This window comes from Hordeum vulgare, chromosome 1H (genome assembly GCF_904849725.1).
Source record: "Hordeum vulgare subsp. vulgare chromosome 1H, MorexV3_pseudomolecules_assembly, whole genome shotgun sequence".
Lineage (NCBI taxonomy): Eukaryota > Viridiplantae > Streptophyta > Magnoliopsida > Poales > Poaceae > Hordeum > Hordeum vulgare.
This window is the reverse complement of record NC_058518.1, coordinates 83,086,785-83,110,896: the sequence shown is the minus strand read 5'-3', so window position 1 is coordinate 83,110,896 and position 24,112 is coordinate 83,086,785. Positions and strand designations below refer to the sequence as shown.

The 24,112-nt window shown below is 47.5% G+C and overlaps 2 protein-coding genes and 1 pseudogene across 3 annotated transcripts; 2 read left to right on the top strand and 1 right to left on the bottom strand.

Moving 5' to 3' along the window:
- The first annotated feature begins 750 nt into the window (after positions 1–750).
- LOC123397003 lies at positions 751–1,401 on the top strand (annotated as a pseudogene).
- A 794-nt stretch (positions 1,402–2,195) lies between these two features.
- LOC123425414 (pyridoxal phosphate homeostasis protein-like) lies at positions 2,196–13,148 on the top strand. The gene is made up of 7 exons (XM_045109115.1): positions 2,196–2,540; positions 3,286–3,352; positions 4,161–4,207; positions 4,594–4,681; positions 12,364–12,497; positions 12,574–12,672; positions 12,767–13,148. The coding sequence occupies exons 1-7, from the start codon at positions 2,319–2,321 to the stop codon at positions 12,839–12,841; spliced, it is 732 nt and encodes a 243-aa protein (XP_044965050.1). The 5' UTR covers positions 2,196–2,318; the 3' UTR covers positions 12,842–13,148.
- A 1,152-nt stretch (positions 13,149–14,300) lies between these two features.
- On the bottom strand, positions 14,301–23,665 carry LOC123425401 (disease resistance protein RGA2-like). Of its 2 annotated transcripts, none has more exons than XM_045109098.1 (11): positions 23,382–23,665; positions 18,533–23,198; positions 18,299–18,410; positions 18,051–18,161; positions 17,862–17,938; positions 17,549–17,640; positions 17,240–17,337; positions 17,014–17,067; positions 16,782–16,896; positions 16,464–16,681; positions 14,301–16,288 (listed from the first exon to the last, which is right to left on the bottom strand). In XM_045109098.1, the coding sequence occupies exon 2, from the start codon at positions 23,191–23,193 to the stop codon at positions 18,544–18,546; it is 4,650 nt and encodes a 1,549-aa protein (XP_044965033.1). In that variant the 5' UTR covers positions 23,194–23,198; positions 23,382–23,665; the 3' UTR covers positions 14,301–16,288; positions 16,464–16,681; positions 16,782–16,896; positions 17,014–17,067; positions 17,240–17,337; positions 17,549–17,640; positions 17,862–17,938; positions 18,051–18,161; positions 18,299–18,410; positions 18,533–18,543. The 2 variants fall into 2 exon arrangements, with proteins under 2 accessions (XP_044965033.1, XP_044965041.1); XM_045109106.1 differs by having other exon boundaries at positions 23,475–23,665.
- Between the last annotated feature and the right edge of the window lie 447 nt (positions 23,666–24,112).

Genomic DNA, 24,112 nt, shown 5'->3' with positions numbered 1-24,112 from the left:
TTAAACTAGCAAAAATGCCCGTGTGTTGCAACGGAAGATAAAGATAGCACATTTTAAAAAAAGATAAGCATTTCAAGTACTTCATATGTTAACGTCCTCTGTTCAACATGGTGTACAATGAATCGATTGAGGGCAGGTTTTCGTGATGCCATTTTGAAACATGAGATGCTCCCAAACCAACGTATTGCGACAATGCAGAGGGACGGGGCAGAGTGATGGCAGCATTAATTCTACACCAAACTTACTCACTTCCAATGCTGCATGAACCTTCCTGCCTCGTCATCATGTTCTTCTAACCAAAGTTTGGTGTATCCTTGAATATATATGCAATGGTGAGCACTGCAATTACTTTGCCAACCCCTGCAATCAAATTTGTCAACATCTATAGAGCATAGTCCATAAATACTCTCATTTCCTCAAGGGGATTAAAATTTAGGCGGTAAACAATATCAGATTTGGGAAGAAAAGAGCACTGCACTTTGCCAACCCCTGCATTGCAATCAAATTTGTCAACATCCATAAAGCATAGTCCATAAATATTCTCGTTTTCTCAAGGGGATTAAAAATTAGGTGGCAAATAATTTCATATTTGGGGAGAAATCGTAGACGAATATGTTGTAGTGAAGGCTGTTACCCTGAAATTTTTCTGATAAAATCAAGGGAAGCATGGTAATGGTGCCAAATGCCATACTAATCTTAATATGCCTCTGTTAACGGACATGAGCTTGCTCTCCCTGCAACCACCCACTTTCTGTTCTTGTAGATATATAATCATATCCTCTCGACGTTGTTTAATCGCATCGTGCTGGCGCCGCCACATGGACATGGACTCGCCCCCATGCCGCCGTCGTCCAAGCCAACCGACCTCTCGCTCACGCTCGCGCCCGCGGTGTAGTCTGTCACCGAGGATGGAGAAGGGGGCGATGATGGCGGCGTCGGCGCGTGCATCGACGGCAAGGATGTCCGCCTCTTCCCCTGCCTCTTCCGCAACAAGAAGTTCTTGAAGTCGCAGGCGCTCAGCGGCCACCAGAACACGCACAAGAAGGAGCGCAACATCGGCTAGAACCCCTACTTCTACATGCCACCGACCTCCTCCGCGCACCTCCACCCCAATGCCGCACCGCCCGCCGTCGGGCCCAACTCCTCGGGGACCTACAACGGCTCTGGCGTTGCCGGGGCTCCAACCGGCTCCAGTATTACGTGCGGCCACAGGGCACGTCGGTGTCCTCGACGGCGGCGGCTACGGCGGGCGAGCTGTACAGCAGCAGCGACCTGCAGACGTCCCGCTTCACCGCGCACCAGCAGCAGCTCCGTATAACTGGCCGCCGGAAGCAAAACACAAACGCCACATATGGCACACTCGATCGAATGAATCCGCCGCCGTGTCGTTCATCCTCCTGAGGCGCCGAATCCATTTGAAATCTAGGTCGTGAACTCCATGGATTTGGGCTGGAGATCTAGGAGGCTTGGAGGTTGAGAGCTCGCATCAATGGATCCCCTGTTCGTGTGTGTTGGCTACTGAAAAGAAGAGCACAAGCTAAACATCAAATACTACAGGGTCTATATGGAAGAACGAAGCGTTTTCGGTGCTTAGCCACTTAAAACTGGAGCGCGGATTGAATACATGAAACCTCAGGGGCCTTTCTGCAAAAAATGCCATGACGGACGCGACGGACGACAGAAACGCTCCACGCTTTATTATTAGGCGAGATTGGTAGATATTGATTTCAAAAAGAAAAAGAAATGAAAATGTTCAGTTTCCTTTGTTATAAACCTGTACTAGAGCACTTACAAAATACTCCCTCCGTTTCGAAATATAAGACCTTTTAGAGTTTTGACTATAGACTACATACAAAGTAAAATGAATGAATCTACATTCTAAAATATGACTACATACATCTGTATGTAGTATATAGTGGAATCTCTAAAAGGTCTTATATTTAGGAACGGAGGGAGTATATGCTTGAGAATATGGCTAAACAGCCAATTTACCAAATTTTGATAAATTTCAGTAGTAGCACAGTTTAAAGTTTTGAATCGGAGCCCCCGCAAAAAAAAAGAGGATCGGAGAACAAACAAAAATGCAAACATTGTTGTTGTAAAAGATCCCTCAACTTCAACTAAATAAAAAAAAAGCTAAATGATGAAGTTGCTTTACAACCAATCGCTCATTTCCTGTGAAATAGATCAGGGGAAAAAGTTAACCACACGAGGAGCCACACACGACTGTAACACATTACACCTATAGGCGGCTCCCACCAACCACGGCGACGGCGGCAGCGGCCACGGCGGAGGGCGGCGAATCAGCGGCGCCGGCGATGGCGTCCGTAGCGGCGGTGGAGGGCGCGGCCGCAGCGCTCCGGTCAGTGCTGTCGCGCGCGCAGCAGGCGGCGGCGCGGACGGGGCGGTCGCCCGAGTCGGTGCGCGTGGTGGCGGTGAGCAAGACGAAGCCCGTGGGCGTCATCCGCGGCGTGTACGACGCCGGCCACCGCTGCTTCGGCGAGAACTACGTCCAGGAGCTCATCGACAAGGCCCCCCAGGTTGTACCCCCAGCGGATTAGCTCGAGATTTTTGTCCCCCTTTCTGGCTGCGTGAATGAACTGCTGATTGGAACGCGAATGGAGAACAAGTCGCTTAGTAATCTCATTCCAGAGTTATCACCCATGTACAGTTAGCATTTGAGCAGGGGTGTTAGATGCTCATTATTCTTACGCCTTGTACACCACAGATGAATTATGCCATGCCAGAAAACATATATGAATTGATGAGCAATAGGAATTCTGCCAACAGGTTAAACTCAATGTGGATATTCTATTGGAATCGAGCAGTACGTGATCCGTGGGAGAAATTCTAAGGTTTATGATCCTAAAAATCAAACAACCACATTTATAGGAAAATTTCATATGAATTGAACTCCTGCAAAATTCCTGTGATTCAAAGAGGCCGGAAAGAAATACGGGGACCATCCGAATGTTCATGTTCGCTTTGTTTGCCGTCCTCTCTCGTAGGAAGCTTGGTTCGTACCAGAGGGTACAAAGTTATCCTGTGTGGAGATGTATATGTGTCATCAGACATTACTTTCGTATAACCAATCAACATTCTAATGTGTGGCCATATTTCCCCAACAGCTTTCCACTCTCAATAATTTCTGAAATGTTTCAAAAATTTAAATGGATGTACTTGCATGTTGCAGGGCTTGAGCACTATGTTTGGTAGCCTGTCAACCCAGTGACCTAATTCTTATCAGTCATTTAGTTGTCTTAGCAAGTGTTCTTCTTTTTCCAGCTTCCGGAGGATATTGAGTGGCACTTCATTGGGAACCTGCAGAGCAACAAAGCCAAAGCCCTCTTAGGTTAGTGTCTGCATTTTTGTTTTGCTATTCTGGCAGAGACAAGTCTTCTCAACTTTTGATTTTCAGTTGCTTAGATTTTACCGCTACATAAATTGTTATATATTACTCACACTACACTTGTTTTTAGATAGCAAACATATTCAACAAATTAGGAGTATTTACACAATGTGGTTTGGTGTTGGCAAATGTGTGGTTTTTATTGTCATAAAATGAGTCTGGTGTTTTGGCTCAAGATACGGTTAAGTGCTAGTTACTTTATTCTGGAATAATTGGCTGGTTTGGTTTTGTATTGCTGTGTGCAAGCTCTGTTTGTAAACACTTTCTTTTTTAATGAATGACAGAGCTCCTGTTTTCATCTAATTGTTTTTAGAGATATTCCTCTTTTACTTAACTAGAGGATACCCAGCAGGTTGCTGCAGGAATTTGTTAATAAAAAATTGATTTGATAACATGGAACCAAAATTTAAAATACACATGACTTATTATATTTGATTATATACAGTTGTAAACTATTTAATATTTATTGAATATTAGTAGAATAATTGAATGGAAAACATTTCCCATGCATGTTTGAATGTTTGGTGGGGTTTGTCCCATGCATGATTGCATGTTGAGGTGGGTCTTATCCCATTCATAATTGTACGGTGAGGTGGCATGCTTGCATGTTGAGATAAATAAGTCAGTGGGGATGACTCTCTTAGGTATATAGGATATGTCTTCACCTCTGTACTGAAATTCATACCTGATATCTTCTCTACTTTATTGCTTGCTACTGAGCTAATGTTTCTCATCTTCTCTTAACCTACAGCTGGTGTACCAAATCTTGACATGGTTGAGAGCGTAGATGACGAGAAGGTATATATGATCAGTTATGTTGTCTTGTGGTTTATTCGACTGCAGTTTTTTCTAGTTTTAGGAAATACTTACATCAGGCACTTAGTCATCAAGGATCACATCACTGTAGTATGCTTTCCCAGGCTTCATGCATATCACTGGCCTCATAGAACTTGTTAAGTTGTTTATTTCCATTGTTCAATCAACATGTGTTTGTATCATATTTTTTGTAATATTGTGCCAATAGACCTTGGAAATAAAATTTGCATTGTATTGGCATTCTTATATTGTTTCTTTTTCTGAAGAAATGCAAATCTTGTGTCTCTATTGCATTTGTCTTGTTGCAAGACCAGATTCTTGATCATGCATCTATAGTGAGATTGAATGTAATATTTGTTCTCTTTCAGATTGCAAATCGTCTTGATCGGGTGGTAGCTGATTTGGGGAGAAAACCTCTTAAGGTCTTGGTCCAAGTCAACACAAGTGGAGAAGAATGTGGGTACCCTAATTCTCCTTTTTAATACAATTGTGAACACATTGATCCAAGTCTCTAATTTTGAACACTGGTATGCAATACATTGTTAGCTACTGTTAGAACGTGTTTGTTTCATGTTTTTTTGCCCCGCATCGGTTTACACTGTAAACAGATACCTTTACCCACGTTTGGTAATAACACAACGTAATTAAGTTCCACCGTAATCAGATCCAGGCTATTATCCCTCGTTGCCCCTCACCCCCCACCGGTAACGCGCGTTACCTCCCCTCGATCCCCTTCTGCCCCGAGCCCTCCTCCTCCCTCCGCGCCTCCCCTCGATCCCCTTCTGCGCCGCCGCCTCCCCTCGATCTCCTTCAAGTCCAACACCGCTGCCACCTCCCCTCGATCTCCGTCCAGCCGCCGACGATTCCCCTCGGTCCTCTCCTCCTGGTCTAGCCGCTTGGAAGGAAGACATCACATCGCCGGAACGCCAGCCGCCGCCGCCGCGCCGCCGATGAAGATGGACGGTTGAAGCTAGCGACGAGGAGCACCAAGGCCCGTCTCCGGATTTCCAATTGATCTATCCCTCCTCCATCAACCTCGTGCCGTGGATCTGGAGGTTAGGTTACCGATCCCTGTTCTTGATCTGGAAGTAAGAAAAATATGTGTTCTTTATCTGTTCTTGATCCATTAGTTATTTGTGATGGGCGATGTGTAGCATATATTTGTCACACCATGTTCTAGCAATCCTCTATGCTATGCTAAGGAAAAGTTCGGGGGAGATTACTTCCCCATCCTCGCACATATTATAGGTCCCGAGAAAAATACTGCACATCGGTAACAGGGGGAAATTCTCCATTTGGGGGGTCGGCCTGTTGGCCGCTGGCATGAGCAGCACAATAACGAGGGTGTCCAACGAGCAGCACCATAATACTAGTAGGTTCTACTAGTGTTTTGTTTAGCTGTTTTCATTATCAGGTACACAGAGAATTCTGAACTGGCTTTCGCATGCATGCATGATGGTGCAGATTGTGACCTGGACGGTCGCGTCGTTGCCGATCCTGATCAACGGTTATCTCCTGTTGGATTTCTTCTCGTCGGAGATTAGGGGCGCCGTATCGGGCTCGTTTCTCTGCGTGGCTGTGGTGGTCGCTGATGCTGAAAGCAGTGCTTTGTTTAGCTGTTTTCAGAATAGGGTGTGTGTAGTATAGCCAGTTTTGTTCAATCATAGCTTAATAGCATAGCATAGAGGATTATTATTTCTGGTTTGGATCATGGAACATTGCTTGACCTGTTAGTATGTCAATTGCCCATCAGATCTATGACTTATTTAGGCTTCTAATGTACAAGTTTATTTGGAACTAGTGCACCATTGCATGACTAGTTGCACCTTAATTATGTATATTTTCCTTATGCTTATATGTCGTATTCTATTTTTATTTGTTCTTTTTAGTTCATTTTATTGTGAAATGTGAGCTTGGTAGAGGCTAGGGTTCTACCAGGTCTCGGACGTAGGTTGTAGGGGTGGAAGTGCGGGCTGCGAGGTTGGGGACGCCGGCGCCGACGGTTGGGCGCCGTCGCGGCGTGAGAGAGAGAGGCGGCTAGGGTTTGGGGCTCTCGTCTCCTGAGGGAGACGACAACAGAATATACTGTTTATTGTCTGCTTAATATCGAAGGGGTACATGTGTTTATATAGGAGGACAGCCTCCACTAAACCCTAGATAACTTGGACTCTAACTTGGACTCTAATATAACTTGGACTCTAAGATAGGTAAGATAACTTGGGCTAAGCCCGTAATTAACCCTGCCCATTGGGCCTCCTCCGTTGGTACGTTGTACTGGTCATAACATCTCTCCCCGCCTTCTCAAACAGCTCGTCCTCGAGCTAAACATCTGGAAACTGCTGGCGGAAATCGTCGAGCTTCTCCCAAGTCGCTTCCTCCTCTGGCAGGCCGATCCACTGTACCAAGACATGCCAGACGCCGCGACGCTGCTGCGCCTGTAGCACCTTCGCCACCTGTGCGGAAGCTGGAAGGAGGCGGCCATCCGAAGTAGGAGGAAGGGCCGGTGTCGCTGCAGGAGGGTCCCCGCGGTAGGCCTTCAGTAAGCCGACATGGAAGATGTCGTGGAGGCGAGAACCAGCTGGCAGCTCCAAGCGGTATGCGAGTGTGCCGACACGCTCCAGCACACGAAAGGGACCGGCGTAGCGAGGTCCCAATTTGCGCTTGGAGCGCGGGTCCAGAGACTGCGTGGTCCTGTGGAGGAGGCGCAGCCACACCCAATCGCCCACCGCGAACTCCGCCTCGCGATGATGAGCATCGTAGTACTTCCGAGCCAGCTGCTGTGCTTGGAGAAGATGCTGGCGTGCCTCAGCCAGAATGTCGTCGCGGGTGCGGAGTAAGTCGCCCGCCGTCTCGGACCGAGCCGTCCCAGGCTCGTAAGGGAGCATCGCCGGAGGTGGGCGCCCGTAGACCACCTCGAAAGGCGTGGTGCGCAGGGCGGAGTGATAGGAGGTGTTGTAGCGGTACTCCGCCCACGCCAACCAGTCCACCCAAGCTCGTGGACGATCACCAGTAACACAGCGCAGGTACATGGCGATCACCTTGTTGACCACCTCGGATTGGCCGTCTGTCTGAGGGTGGAACGCCGTGCTCATGCGGAGCTTCACGCCCGCCAGTCGAAAGAGATCCCGCCAGACATGTCCCGTGAACACGGGATCACGATCGCTGACGATGGACGATGGAAAACCGTGGAGGCGGACGATGCCGTCGAAGAAGGCCCGCGCCACGGAGGCGGCTGTATATGGATGACCCAGGGCGATGAAGTGCGCGTACTTGGAGAAGCGGTCAACCACCGTGAGGATGACGGACTTGCCGCCCACCTTGGGAAGGCCCTCGATGAAGTCCATGGAAATATCCGCCCACACCTGGGAGGGTACGTCCAGCGGCTGCAGTAGACCCGCGGGTCGTAGTGTCTCCGTCTTGTTCCGCTGGCACGTCACGCACGATCGCACCCAGTCGCGGACCATCGCGTCATCACCGGGGATGTAAAAATCAGCACGGAGACGATGGAGAGTCTTCTGCACGCCCTCGTGCCTTGCAGAGTGCGCCAAGGTCAGGACCTGGTGGCGCAGGTCGCCATGGTCGGGCACGAAGATGCGGCGGCCATGTAGGAGCAGCCCCTCGTCCAAGCGCCAGGGCGTGTCCAGCTCGCCGGCGTCAAGGCGCTGGCGCAGGCCCTGGGCGTCCACGGCTGTCGAAGTTGCCCGGCGAATGTCGTCGATGAAGGCGAAAGATGGCCCGGAGCGAATGCACATGATAGTGCCAGCCATGGCGACGTCGTCCGCGACATCCTCAGTGTCGCGGCGGGACAAGGCGTCGGCGACCGTGTTGAGACGGCCGGGGCGGTACTCAACGGTGAAGTCGAAGCCAAAGAGCTTGCTGATCCACTGGTGTTGCGGAACTGTGGAGAGGCGCTGGTCCAGCAAGAACTTGAGGCTATAGTGGTCCGTGCGCACACGGAATGACCGGCCCCAAAGATAAGGCCGCCAGTGGCGCACCGCCTGAACCAGCCTAATAAGCTCGCGCTCGTAGGCCGCGAGCTTGTGATGGCGAGCGGCGAAGGGGCGGCTGAAGAAGGCGAGCGGTCCCTCTCCCTGGTGGAGGACGGCGCCGAAGCCGATGCCAGAGGCGTCGCAGTCCACCATGAACGGCATATCAAAGTCCGGCATCTGGAGGACGGGTCCCGTCGTGAGCGCCCGCTGGAGAGCCTCGAATGCCGTAGTCGCCTCCTCGTCCCAGGAGAAGGCGTCGCGTCGAAGGAGACGCATCAGTGGCGCGGCGATGAGGCTGAAGTCCCGGATGTACTTTCGGTAGTAGCCGGCGAGGCCCAAGAAGCCGCGGAGCGCCCGCGGTGACCGCGGGATCGGCCACGCGGCGACGGCGGCGACCTTGTCCGCATCCATCGCTACCCCGTCCGCCGAGATGACGTGCCCCAGGTACGCGACGGAGGTCGTGCCGAACGAGCACTTCGAGCGCTTGAGGTGAAGACGATGCGCTCGAAGCTCGTTGAAGATGATGGCCACGTGTTGTAGATGCTCCGCCCAAGATGCACTATAGATGAGAATGTCATCAAAGAAAACAAGCACAAAGCGACGCAAGTATGGGCTGAGCACGTTGTTCATCAGGGCCTGGAAGGTCGCCGGCGCGTTGGAGAGGCCGAACGGCATCACCAGGAACTCGAAGTGGCCATGGTGAGTGCGGAACGCCGTCTTCTCGATGTCGTCAGGGTGCATGCGCACCTGATGGTAGCTCGAGCGAAGGTCGAGCTTGGTGAAGAAGCGCGCTCCGTGTAGCTCGTCCAAGAGCTCATTCACGACGGGGATGGGGAACTTGTCCTTGGACGTCAGGGCGTTGAGGGCGCGGTAGTCGATGCAGAAGCGCCATTTGCCGTCGGGCTTGCGCACAAGGAGCACCGGGGCGGAGAACGGCGATGTCGAAATCCGGATGATGCCCTGCGCGAGCATGACCGCCACCTGACGCTCGAGCTCGTCTTTCTGCAGCTGAGGGTACCGGTACGGACGCACGGCTACAGGTGCCGTGTCCGGCAGCAGGTGGATGCGGTGGTCACAGGGCCGCACGGGAGGGAGGCCATGTGGCTCGTCGAAGATGTCGCTGTGTTGCTGCAGGAGGTCGGCCAGGAGGGGATGCGCCTCGTCCAGTGCGGCCGCCATCAACTGGAGCTGTGGAGTCACGGCGCCGGAGCCGCCGATGCCTGTCCACTGAACGCGACGTCTGCCCTCGCGCCAGAAGATGAGGGACAACACATCTAGGTCCCAAAGGATGGGGCCGAGAGTGGACAGGAAGTCGATGCCGAGGATGAAGTCGTAGCAGCCCAGGTCGATGCCGACGCAGTCGATGGAGAACGGCTCGTCGCCGATGAGGACGGGAACCTGCCGCGCCACCCCTGGCAAGCAAGGCGGTCCCCGTTGGCGACGGTGACGCTGAACTTCTCCGAGCCCGCCGGTTGGAGTGCGAGGCGGCGCATGGCGTCCCCGGACAGGAAGTTGTGCGTCGAACCCGTGTCCACGAGCGCGGTGAGACGCTCCCCGTTGATCGTCACCGGAAGCAGCATCGTCTTTGCCGTCTTGATGCCAGCCATGGCATGAAGGGAGACGACGAAGGCGGTCGCGTCGACCGGCCCGTAGGTCGTGACGCCGGCCTCGGAGAGTGTGGTGGCGTCGAGCTCCGCGGTGAGGGCCTCCACCTCCGCGTCATCGACGGTCTCCAAGTAGAACAGGCGGGCGCACGTATGACCCGGCGCATACGGCTCGTCGCAGTTGAAGCACATGCCCTTGCGGCGCCGCTCGAGCTGCTCGGCCGACGTCAAGCGCCGGAAGGTGCGTGTCGGCGCGGGGGCAGCCGCAGTAGCGGCCGGCAGGGCGGGGCGGGTCGGGGGATGCGTGCCGCGGCCCGGGAACGCCTGCTGCAGGGCGTTGACGCGCTGCTCGTACGCGCGTGCGTAATACATGGCCGTCTGCAGGTCCTGGGGGTTGTGCATCTCGACGTCGATGCGGATGTGGTCGGGAAGGCCGCCGACGAAGAGCTCGGCGCGTTGGCGAGCCGTGACGTCAGGCGCATGGCAGGCCAACGTCTGGAAGCGGTCGGCGAAGTCCTGCACCGAGGTGGTGAAGGGAAGGCGACCGAGCTCGGCCAAGCGGCTCCCACGTATGGGGGGGCCGAACCGGAGGAGACACAGGTCGCGAAAGCGCTCCCACGAAGGCATCCCGCCCTCGTCCTGCTCGAGGGCGTAGTACCAAGTCTGGGCGGCGCCACGGAGGTGGTAGGAGGCGATCCACGTGCGGTCGGACGCCATGGTCCGCTGCCCCCTGAAAAACTGGTCGCACTGATTGAGCCAGTTCAGGGGGTCGACGGTGCCGTCGTAGGTGGCGAACTCCAGCTTGGTGAAGCGGGGTGGCTGCTGCACGTGTGGCGAGGCCGCGTAGGTGCCCTCGTGACGACCCAGCGTGGCGGAAGGAGAGTGCTGCGGCACCACGGAGCTCCCGGCGTACGGATCAGTGTACCCGCCGAACCCCCCGAAGGTGGGGGCGGGTGGCTGCAACACCGTCGGCTGTAGTGGCGCCGTCGTGTAGGTCGGCGTGTCAATCCACGTCGGTAGCGGGGACGGCCACCGGACCTGGGTGATCGGCAGGCCCTGGGGCACGATAGTCGCCGGGGGCGGTGGCGCGAAGGGCGCCGCCGGCGGAGGCGGTGGTGGCGGGGTTGCGTACGGAGCCTGGAGGAAAGTCCGGAGGTTCGAGACCGCCAGGTTGAGGTCGCGGATCGCCGAGGACATCTTCGCCGGGGAGAGGATGGGGGCGGGTTCGGCCGCCAGGGCCGCGGGACCGGAGGCGGCCGGACCTGAGGTGGCCGGCGGCGGCGAGTAGTGTGGCGGCGGCGGCTGCTGTGAGGTGGCGGGGAAGGCGGTGGCGGCGGCGGCGGTGGTGGTGGGAAGGTCCGACAAACTCATCGAACCCAAGCTACCTGATACCAAATTGGTAGAGGCTAGGGTTCTACCAGGTCTCGGACGTAGGTTGTAGGGGTGGAAGTGCGGGCTGCGAGGTTGGGGACGCCGGCGCTGGCGGTTGGGCGCCGTCGCGGCGTGAGAGAGAGAGAGAGAGGCGGCTAGGGTTTGGGGCTCTCGTCTCCTGAGGGAGATGACAACAGAATATACTGTTTATTGTCTGCTTAATATTGAAGGGGCACATGTGTTTATATAGGAGGACAGCCTCCACTAAACCCTAGATAACTTGGACTCTAACTTGGACTCTAATATAACTTGGACTCTAAGATAGGTAAGATAACTTGGGCTAAGCCCGTAATTAACCCTGCCCATTGGGCCTCCTCCGTTGGTACGTTGTACCGGTCATAACAGAGCTATCTATGTGCACCGCTTATTGCTGGTATATTTCTCTTATTAATTTTTTTACTGGTTGTCTCTTGTGTGTTTCTTTATTCTCATTTTAACTCTTGCTTATTGGAAGATAAAAAAATAAGCAAGGTTGATTAGAAAATGTGTTCAGTGGTGTGCCTTAGAAGATGAAGATTGACGGAAAAGCTGCTTTGAAGATCGTGAACTTGGCCTTTCTATTTATCCTATGAAAACAATTTTATGGATTAGTTATGCAGTTTATTTCAAAGTGTGTCGTTGAATTTTGGGTTTGTATCCATGGCCTAATATGCATTCTAAAAATGTGTAATGTCGTTAAAGTTGAGCCAAATTCTTGTTGAAAAATGTCTTTGCATTGGATGAATGCAAAAATATGTTTAAATTATTTACTTGTTTGATGAATTTGAAATTGTGCTGGTGAAGCACTTGCAAATTGTGTGTGAAAGCTTGTGTTATGTTTTGTACGTGGAAAAAAAGGGAAAAAATGCGTGTTGTTACTGTGTGCCAAACCAAACACTGGTAAGGTAACTGTTTCCTTTACATTGTACAACCAAACAAAATGGTGTTTGTCCATTCCAGTGTCGTTACCTTGTGTAATCAGCTTCCATTTACGTTTACATTACCAGTGACCAAAACAAACACCTCCTTAGTGTTTGTATAAGTGATATGATTTGCTAGATGATGGTGTAGTATACCTGTCCGACCACTGATAGACTGAAGATATGTGTCCTCAAACCCTGTTGCTATTTTGCAGCAAAATTTGGAGTTGATCCCTCAGGATGTGTGGGATTAGCAAAACATGTCAAGTTGAGCTGCCCAAATCTTGTATTTTCTGGTTTGATGACAATTGGAATGCTTGATTACTCCTCAACTCCAGAGAATTTCAAGGTATATTCTGAAGCACAAATTTAATTGGACTGATATGCTTCATAGGGCTAATTTATGCTCCTTGCTGAATGCTTAGGCATTGACTAGTTGCCGGAAGGAGGTATGTGATGAACTTGGAATACCGGAAGAGCAGTGCGAGCTGTCAATGGGCATGTCTGCCGATTTTGAGCAGGCGGTAAGGAACACGTTACAAGAAGATAACTCAGAGATATACAAACTGAATAATAATGCCTAATGATGTGTACCTTTTTTTGAGTGTGTTTATGCAGATTGAAATGGGCAGCACAAATGTCAGGGTTGGATCAACCATATTTGGTGCAAGAGAATACCCAAAAAAGAACTAGGATAATTACAGGGTTTTTCTGTGAGACCGTGCATCTAACAGCTGCAGTATTGGTGGTAAATATGTATCTATTTCCACCGATATTTACCCTTTGATGTTCTACACATGTGCCATAAATAAATAAGGATATTGTTTTGTCATGGTGTCTCCCGCTGTTATAGAACATTCAGAGAGCACTGGAGTTCCAACTTGTATTATTGTTTCTACCTGATTCATCAGTAGCATCCTTGTAATGTTTCTTGTGAGCCTAAAAGTAACGAACATATCCTTTGATTTCCATCATTATATTAACATTTTTTTGCAACTCATATCTTGCATAAGGCATCACATACCTTTGAATTTGGTATTTCAGAAAAGGTACCAAGCCACTTCACATATTCACATATTCACATTCCCAATAGTTGTCCCCCCAAAAAGCTTATTGGGAGGCCCCCAAGAAAATTCTGGATATTACAATGCTGCGAACTAGCGGATCCTCTAAACTTAACTCAATTTCTTTTCCTAGTTCACACACCCTTTTGCAAGAATTATCAATTTCAACTATATTTTCACATTATTGTAGAAAAAAAGAGAAGGACAAGGAAAAAAAGAAAAAGGAGAACACCTTTTGGCCATTTCATCAAATAGGAGCAGTTGGGTGTGGGAACTTGACACGGATGTCGCGGTGGCGGACGGAGGGGAGACTAATTTGGACCGAAAGTGGATTGCATTTTAATTGCGTCAGCCGGGTCTTGAACTCAAGACCTCTTGGTTCCGATACCATGGGTAGAAGTACATGCTCTTGCCAATTCAATCAAACGACCGATCTAATGAAAAATACTAGACAATACATTTATACGTCAGCAGGGGAGGGATGCCATGATCCCTGACGGGCATTCGCTACGGGCATTGATGATGACGACTTGAACAACAGCGGTGATGTCATTACGGACGACGACAAAGGTGCCAATGGCCTCGAAGGCCATGCCTATGAGGCCACCGTCTGCTACTTGACCTAGTTTCATTTAGTCTAGCTTGGTTTAGTTTAAGTTGAATTTATGTTGAACACTTTAAATTTCATTGGCTTGCTATAACATACTAAATTTCATTGGTTTGCTATAACATACTAAATTTCATACGTATTTTGTGTTCCATCGATTGAAATGGAGGACATCTATTGATCATGACTGGATGGCCGGCGCCGCCGGCGCCCTGCTGGATGTCTGCGGACATCTGGAGGTGAAAACTTGGTGATCCGTGTTTGAGATGCCCTCATAGGATCATAAAACCTGGACAAAATACTGGGCATCACACAGATGAAGCAGGGCAATCAGTAGTTTCCTGATAATTTGTGCAGTCAGAAATCATGATAATGTAGAGACGAAATTGTTGACAAGAGACGATGTTTTCCGTCTGACGCACTTTGTGTTGCATTTTGTCTCATCACAAGGGTGAAAAATAAGCAACACTGTGGTAGCAGCTTTCACTAATGATCATTTATCTTCTCCGTCTACGCGCACCACCAGTAGAAAGATGATGACACATAGCAATCTTTGTACGTAGGGTGAATATATGGTAAAATCCTCTCTTTGATTACAAAGTAGTTCTACGGATCTCCAATCAGCACAAGATGAAATATTACACTACTTATCCTTGAAAAAGACTACACTACTCAAATCAACGAAATACAACTTACGGCGCCTGCAGCTGACTCCAAACTAGCCCGACAAAGTCAACCCCCTGGGTTTAACCTATTGTTGGAAGAGGAATCCTCACCAATATGATTTGATCATTCTTGTGTCAGGATTCAGGAAACTTGGTTGTGTTGCTTCCTCTGTTCTGATGTAAGATGTGATTGATTTGACGAAGCAGAGAAGACGATGGAGAAGGGTCTTTAGTTGTTCTCGAGCTTTGCAAACCTGCAAGCTTACAACAGATAATGCACAAATTTACATGGTCGCATCGTAATGCCCTCACAGCCGTGCGTCATTTAGGTTATTTTTTTAACAAGAAGTCACTAGATTGCTTGACTTCAGCACTGAACTAGGAAAACTAAGGTTGCTGTCCGGTTTTGATCTCCTTTGATAAGCACAAGTGCTAAAAGTTTCCCCAAGAGGTGAGCTTTTCAGTGTGGCCTTACTCATCATGGTCTAGAATCTCTCTCGTTGACAAGTATCTCTCTCAGTGACAAGCATATGGCTCTTCACTGGCCGTTGGCCAAGATCTTCCTACCACTAAACTATATATGCATATGTGGAGGCTTATGTGTGGTCTGGTGGGATAAATGGAGTAAGCAAATCTGAATTTCAGTTATTGCAATGTTAAATAAGTATCCGAAACTAGTACAGTGAAGCCTTGTCATTCCAGTCACAGGAAGAACGATGGGAAAATATGTCAAACGGACGAGGATGCTCTGAGATGCACAAGGTGATCTCTAGAAATAGTGATGCACAAGGGAAAATATATGGATGCCACATGGAGAGTGGGAATCAGCTGATGATTGCACAAGGATATGAAAGTATGCGCTATTTGACTCCTCCCACTTATCAAAATATCAGAACATCTTAAATTTTGATTGCCAGCACTTTTTTTCTCTCTTGATTGCCAGCTCACTCTTTTCTCCTTTTCTTTTTTCTCTTTTGGCTCTATAGATTGCCAACACTCCTTTTCCCACTTTTTAATTAGTATTTTTCTTAAGACTTCCCGACTAGAGGCTCTGTTTACAAAGCACTGTGGGGAGTGGTATGCATGCTGAGCGCCATAAATGAAATCTATCATTGGTTAACAATGACACCCAACAGGAAGAAGTGGTTTATACAAGGTGGACGGATGAACTGATAGAGTATGTATGATCGCAGTGGACGAACTGCAATGCCAAATCTCAAAGAGGGAGGCAATGAAAGGATAAAAAGGAAATGAGTGGCTTTCAATAGCTTTCGACTAATTGGATGTCTCTCTTTACTAAGGACCGCGGAAGCAAATCAAGTGTCAGATGATACACAAATGGATGAAGTTGGTTATTCAAGGTAAATATATACACCAACGAAGTATGGAAGATTGCAGCGTATGAATTGAAGTGACAAGTGTCAAATAGGGTAGAAATCAAAGGAAAGAAAGAGAATGACTGGCTTTCAAGAGCTTCTGACTAGATGGATACAGAGTTAACAAAGCTCACCAAATATTTAGATTGCACAAATGATGGTTCAGTTTTTGTTATGTATGGCTCTGGTGGGACAAAATAATAATCTAAACCAATCTAAGTGACACCAACTTATTACACTCAACTCTTGGGTTTTGATTAGCAGACAATAGAAAAAAATAGCAATGTGAAACTGTGAGGGCTAGAATGTGACCAAATAAATTATATGCACGATCCAAGGTAAACTAGCATTTGAATAAAACGGGATTTTTTTGTACCATTCTCTCGTTAACTTCATGTCCGTGTTCTTGTCTTCAGTTATTTCCTAACCTGCGGTACAACATAATTCACTTTAGTATATGGGCCTCCGACGGTCTAGTAATTTGCATTTTGTACATGACTCCCATACCTGACACCAAGAACTAGCATTAATTTTTATTTTTTGATTTAGACTATCCTAGAGTCTTCAGATTTCAAGTAAAAAAGATAAGAAAGAGTGAAATACCTTGGTGCAGATTGACAGTGAGAACGAAGATTGGTTGCCACAATTACTTGAGCCAACTTGCTGTGTGGAGAGTCATCTGCCTATTGCCTTAGATATTTATTTCAAGTAGCAAAGTTGCATCTGTATTCCGACCATCGCCTGCAAATCACACCCAATTACAATGTAGCTCTGAGAATTTCAGGTTCAATATAAATGGCAGATTCCAACAGCTTCATTGTCTGCAAAAGAGGCAAATATATTTAATTATTTATAGCTCGCCAAAGGGCCCTATTATTTTGGAAAATAAATCATGAGAGATGTGCTTTGCAGAAATCTCACCTTGATTGCGACTAACTTCAGATCCGCTGCAGATTGGTCCACAATCTGCATTGCTTTGTGTGAAGGGAATAATGCATCTTTGCATTATGAAGTGCTTGATAATCACAAACAAAACCTGAGAATATATTATGTTAGGACATACGATCAATTAACAAAGCAGCAAATGATCTTAATATATATACAAGTCTATTGCAGAAATTCGCCGGTTCCAAGTCTATACTAGTTCATTTACCTTCTCAAAGTTCCTGACGTTCATTCATCATTCCTGTCTATGATGGCTTCAAACCTTGAAGAAGATGTGTTAAAGTTAGGATTGACACATGGAGGAGAGTAACTAAATCCACCACAGAGAAATGCCTCGTTAAACTGTGTACTGACTACTGAGAGAATCAGAAAACTCGAGAGGAAGGGTATCGGTGGGAATTGGATATGTGAACAAAAAAGGATGCATTTGTTACCTTGGATAGCCTATAGTGAACTGGGGAGGTCTCAGTGGGCAGTGGGCTGCACACACCAATGATCCTTAATCTCTGAAAGTTGGCAAGCTTTTGCAATCCTGCTAGGAGTAGGAGGCATTGCAGTTAGGCAAGTTTGTAGTTGAGTAGCACCTAAATAAAAGACTAGGCAGAACCGCAGAAGTGAGTCCTGATTGAGCCTTGCTGATATAGAAGAGTTGTATTTTTTTGTGGACAGCAATGAGGAAATAAAAGTAACCAAAAAATCTAGTATGAAGACAAGAAAAACTGAAAATATATTTGTAAAATTACCTTAGCCGTTCATAATGGAGATCTTCCGAATTCTTCAGATACCCTGCCTTGGAATGGGAACGACTCACTTTTTCTGAATATGTTCCCTGGACCTACGAAAGGGAAGGCAAAAGTAAATAAAGATAATTCCTAGATATGCTACGAAAATGGGAAGCAAGAAGCAAGAAAAACGGAAATTAAAGCTCAAAATTTACTATAAATAGTGATGTGAACTACTACTATTGGAAGTTTTGGTAAGTTCAGTATAACTATTGGAAGTTTTGGTAAGTTCAGTATAACTATTGGAAGTTTTGGTAAGTTCAGTATAACTTACTAAGTGGAAGGTCGGTAACAAAAGTAGCATTCACATCTGTTGGTATGCAGTGTATAGCTAGCACTTCATGGCATTTTCTGAAAAACGAAAATCAACTCTTCAGTAAGATTGGAAGGATACATGAATAATAAACATAAAAACCATAGATTGTCCTAGTTTCTGAAAATTATGTTTAATTCAGAAACTTACTAAGCAGGAACTGAGATGTGAGCCCGACAGCTACAGCACCAAGTCTTCAGGACTCACGACGGAAGTGTAAATACAAAGTATGTAGAAGGCTACAAGAACAAGCATACGAACCTGCAAAAAGGCCAAAAAATGGTGAATACCTCACAGATATATTCAAAAAAGGATAACAAAGAAACTATATATGTAACACCATTAACTGGGGATTACATGGTTTCCTGAACATTTATTTCCCTTTTGGGTGTACTTACCAGATTTATGTACAGGAAAAAGACACCAAACAGTAAATCTTGTCGTGTGCAAAACGTGCATGGATGGAGAGAGTCCTACAAGGCTAGAAGAATGTACAACTCCCAAGAAGCCCTGCACAGTAGATCAAATCACAAACTGTTCAGATTATAAAGTAGCGAGGTAAACTAGACAAAAGGAAGTGACATGTTTGTTTTGTGTCAAGGAAAAGCAAGAAAGTGCTTGTTAGTTGTTACCTTAGAGTAGTCTATAGTCTGATTACTGAGATGGTTCCCATTAACCGTCTGCATCGTTGTATTAGCTCCTTGTTTTTGCAACGACTGACGTCTAACTCTTGCAACGAATTCGGGAGGCCATTCTTGGGCAGCGACCGCATTGCTGGACAATATGCGATCCTTAGTGTCTTGAGGTTGGTGAGCCTGTGCAGCCCTGCTGGGAGACACCACAGTTTGATGCATTGGCCAACAACTAACTCTTGCAGCGAGCTCGGGAGGCCATTCTTGGGCAGCGACCGGATGGCTGGCCAATCATAGATCTCTAATCTCTTGAGGTTGGGGAGCTTGTTTAGCCCTGCCGGGAGGCACCGCAGCTTGCTGCACCACATGAATTCGAGGTCCTGGAGGGACGTGAGGAGGAAAAGAGCCTCCTCTTGCTCCTTGGTGAAGCACTCGTCTTCGTTGGATTGAAAAGATAATTTGGTGAGGGAGGAAGAGAGGAGGCGGCAGATGGGCGCGGTAAGGACTCCTGCCACTTCATCCGTCTCGAGTTGCTGCAGTTTTGGGAAAGGAAGCAGCTGCTCTCCCTGCAGCTCCCCTGCGGGATCCCAATCAGCAAACAATTCGGGGGTATTCCAGACTTGTAACGCGGTGAGCTGGCCCTGGGTAAGGAGATGCAACAGCCCCTCACATCTAAAATCCTCACCCAAATGATTGATGCTTAAGTTCTCCAGAGAGGTGAGGTTGGAGAGGAGCACTAGCGTGTCCATGCCTTCCATACGATCACTAAGTAAGAGGTGTTGCAGGGAGGATGGGAAAGGGCAACAGGAAGAGAGATCCGAGGCCATGTACGCGGATAGGAACTTGGGGCAATTTGCTATTTCTATATTCTTGAGGGAGCGCATGGCTTGCAGACCTCCTCCCCCTCCTGTCTCATCGTTCTTGGCAGTCAGGATAAGCTCTGGACAGTTGTCCAAGAACAACTCCTGGAGAGAGGCCGGTAAGAGCAGCAGCCCATCATCGTCTTCTTCTGGTTCGAGAACAACCTCCTCTGCTACTCCCTCTTCCTCGACCCCCCACATTCTTTCTTGATGCTCATCTTCTCCATGTGTATCCTGCAATTCAATAGAAGCTGGAGAAGCTGACAGTGATAGCGCTGCTGCCGTTTGTTGCTGCTCGGCCTCCACGCCCAACCGTGTTATCTTCTCACTTTCGTATATCCGCAAGTTAGAGAGCTCAGGGAGATGAGTGAGTAGACGTGTCACTTCCTTCCCACTAAAATTTCTGCTCCATAATGTTAAACTGGTAACTGGAAGCTGCCATATGGCGTCACGTCTTGGTAACTGGAGCATACTGTTTGAACCACCTATGCGGAGGGTCTTCAACGAGGTTAGCATTTGAAGGTGTTTCTCAGTCAGAGGTGGGCACTTTATTACAATCAATTTTTGTAGCTGGCTTAAATTATGGAATGCTAAGACAGTTTCATCTAGGCTATGTAGATCGTCACTTCCTTCTATTTTTAAAGAGTATGATTTGCTTGAATAAAGTAACTCCTTCCGACCTCTTCCTGCACACGTCAGTGCAACAGAGCACAAAGCGTGGCTATAGGGAATAGGAGGCAGTGACAATAGTTTTGGGCAATTCTTGATTTGAAGCTCATTTAGCCTAGGAAACCAAGTTACACTCGAATCTGTTTCCGAGGGGCCACAACTAGTATAGGATGAAAACGGTAACTCAGTTAGTTCAGAGCAATCCTCCACAATGAGTACCTCTATATGTGAGAAGTACCAAGGGCAAACTTCAGTTGCTACCCATCTTCTAAATTTTGGCAACCCAATGAGTTCTAGCCTTTTCATGTTACGAAAGCATGGGCTTGTGATGCAACCGAAATACTCTTCTCCAGACTCATGCTCTACTATAGATTGGTACAACTCTCCAAGGGGTGGAAGGAGTTTCCAAGCTACATTGTCTAGGCGGAGAGCCTCCAGACCTTTGATCGATAGATTTTTACCTAGCCATGTAGGGCAAGTAGAGCCTCCATGCCCACGAATGCATAGCTCATGAAGATTGCTATGTGGCCGTAGGCTCTCAAGTAACTGATCTTCTGCGTCAGGACTCATTTTTGATTGGCCCATGTTCCAACTTAGTGTTAATTTTTGCAAGCGGTTTTTGCATAAGAGATTTGCCTCAGGTGCTTCGTTTACTAGTGCATTTTCAAGATTACAAATGTCAAGTGATCCTCCTATCTCTTCTAGTTTCCCGAGCTCCATTAATTCAAACCCGTTAGTTTCTTTTCTAACTTCAAATCTTTGTAGCTCTTGTAAGTTATGTAGTTTTCCCACATTACTGATATTTGAATGGAACTGTTTATAATTTCGGACAAAGAAATGGCGCAATTTTACAAGGTTAGCAATATCTTCGACCGAACTCTTACCACCCCACCAGTCACTTATGTCTACCACCCTTAACTGATAAAATCTAGGTATACTCTTTGGTACATGTTCTGTACTATCATAATGTGACACAAGCCGTAGGTAGCGAAGATGGACAAGTTTCGAGAAGTTGTGCAATAGAAACTCCACAGGGAAGAACATTGTTGACAAATAGACAACACGCAAACATTTTGCATCTTTGAATAGATCGCTGAATATGGGAATAAAGCTTGCATTATAATCTCCAAATAGCATCAAGGTGCGCAAGTTTTCAGTTTTCAGTACGTTTCTTATTTTATTGAGTTCTTTCATAAATTTTTGTTTGACAACTCCATCAGCACTATTGGCCGGATCACTCATACTAATGGACAAATGATGAACAGATGGTGTAATTTCTAGAGCTCTTGTACTAGAGGAAGACATATGTAGACTCTCTTGTGAGGAAACCTGCAATGCCAAATCATGTAGCAGGTCATGAATAACATAGTGTTTACCTGAATCGCCTGTTTCTATTTTGAAAAATCCATAATTAACTAAGTCATTCAAGTTGTTCCGCCCTATATCTTCAATTCTTTTGATTCTATTATCTGGGTGTATAATGTCAAGTCCTATCCAAAAGTGAATTAGCTCCTCACAGTCAAACTTGTAATCTTCTGGGAATAATGCACATGGGGAGAAGCATTGTTGCAGGTGAAAAGGTAGGTAGTCATAGCTAACCTTCAATGCTGGCATAATATCGTGATCACTGGTTTGTGATTCCCATTCTTTGCTTTCAAGAACTCTTGTCCAGTGATCTACAGATATGTTATTTCTCAGCAATCTACCCACGGTTTTTGCTGCAAGAGGAGAACCCTTCAATTTTTCCACTATTTTTTTCCCGATTTCAATTAAGTCGTCATCATTATTTCGTTGATTAGTTTCACCAAAAACACATGCTAGAAAAAGGGTCCAATATTCTTTCGGCTCCAAACCTTCTAGATGTACTGGTTTATCTCTTTGCTTTACCATTTCAGCTACCTCAAGGAATCTAGTTGTGACTAGAATTGTGTCACCATTTCCTTGCTCTTTATGAAAGGGAATTAGAAATCGTTTCCACTCGTCTTCATTACCATATTTCCATATATCATCCAAAACAAATAAAAATCTTTTATTTTTCAGTCTTTTTTCAATTAATTTCTGAAGTTGGTCTAAGTTATGTACCTCACTATCTGCTTTCTCTTTTTCGTCTTCGGCTTTAGGGATGGAGCTCACAATCTCTTGTGTCAACTTATGCACACTAAAGTCAAGAGATACACATATCCAAACTCGAACTTTGAAATGGTCTTGCACTTCTTTGTTGTTGTATATGTACTGAGTTAGAGTTGTCTTCCCTATGCCTCCAGGACCCACTATAGGAATGACCGTGAGTTTTTCATGAATATATTCATCGTTTATAATATGCTCAATAATGGTGTTCTTCTGGGGTTCCCTCCCATACAATGTATGCTCTAAAGCTTGTGAGGTGGTTATAGGTCTACTTTTAGAGGCAACATTACCAATACCACTAGAACCCAGTAACCGCAGCTCTGTAATGACAGAGCCGGACAGCTCTAGGCCAAGAATGGTGGAGACCTTAGCGCACAAGGGCTTTAGTTCGTCTGTGATGCATTTCATTCTGGTAGAGACGTCCACCCTATCAAATTTCAACTTTGGTACTCTGGGGGCATGCTTACTATCATCACGAACAGATAAATGGGAAGAGCAGAGGAGTCGTTTACCGAAGTCGTGGACGGTGGTACGTGTATGGGAAGCGAGCCGGCGCACGCACATGCAAGACTCTTCAGGTTTGTAAGTGTCACCTGCAGCAGAGTAGCAGGAGCCACACCCAAGCAGCTTGGTGGCAGCTTTGGCCGTGTGGCAAACATCGCGGACAAGGTTATGGACGCACCCGCGGTCGTCATGGTCGACGGCCTCGAAGGTGCCGTCGAGCTCGTCCTGGATGCGGAAGTAGTCGAGCTCGTCGAGGACGTCGTCGGCGCCGTACGCCAGGGCCCGCAGTTTCTGCAGCAGCTCGGCCAACGCGTGGCTACGGATCTCCCTGCCGCGGGCGTTGTCGAGCATGGCCTGCGCGTAGAGGAGCTCCGTCTTGAGCGCCTCGACGTTGGGGCCGAGCCCCGAGGTGGCCGCCCACGCCTCGACCAGGCCGCCGGACAGCGGGCTCAGCGCTTTGACCAACACAAATAGGGCCCCGCGGATGGCGGCGGACTCCATGAGCCCTGCAAAACAAATAAAGGAACAACGAGTGTGGATTTAGTCCGGTGCCTGCGTTCAATACATGCCTTGTTACGGCCGGCGGCGAAGGGGACTCCATGAGCCCTTTCTCGACGGCATAACTGACGAGCGGGTCTAACGGATTAAAATCGAGAAGGCAAAAGGAAGTCAGTCTATGATTCGTTTACAATTTTCTCTTTAGCTTTTCCGGTGGCTGCAAGGAGATTCGGCATACAACAACCCCTCATCCTCCGATCAATCGTCAATGCGGAAACATGTACCGGAGGCAAGACTGACAGCCCTCCCCGAGTCCTTCAACCTCCAGGCAAAGGAACGACGTTGGAACTTGGAAGAGGGTCGGTGTGAGACGAGACGAGAGCAGATGATTGCACTAGAAGACTAGTAGAAGCTGTGGATGCTGAGTGAACGAGCGGCGGAGACGAGACGAGACGAGACGAGAGCAGATGATTGAAGGAGCTGTGTGTACCAGTGATATTTAGGAGGTGGGGAATATATAGGCCAGAGCAATGCTACATTACGTAAATGTTTATGTACATTTACGTGATAGTCTGATTTGATAATAACTGATTGGATTAAGAGGAGGATGAAGCCCATCCACCCTCGAAAATTAGGGGGTATGTTTAGATTAGTTGGAAGGTTTAGTAAACTTATGTAGGCTTTAATAGGTCTAACATTTTCACAGGAATGGAGGATAGCGAGCTTATGGTGATTGTTTTTCTTTCAAAAAATTAATAAAACCCCACATTTACATGTTAAAAAAAAGGGGGGAATTCTGTGGAAAGTTGTATCTACTTTGAAAATACTATTTTTTAAGCTGTACAAAAATAACAAATTCGGTCCCAAAAACAAACAAAAGTGTCCAATTTGAAAATACGCATTTGTCTTCTTTTTTATACCT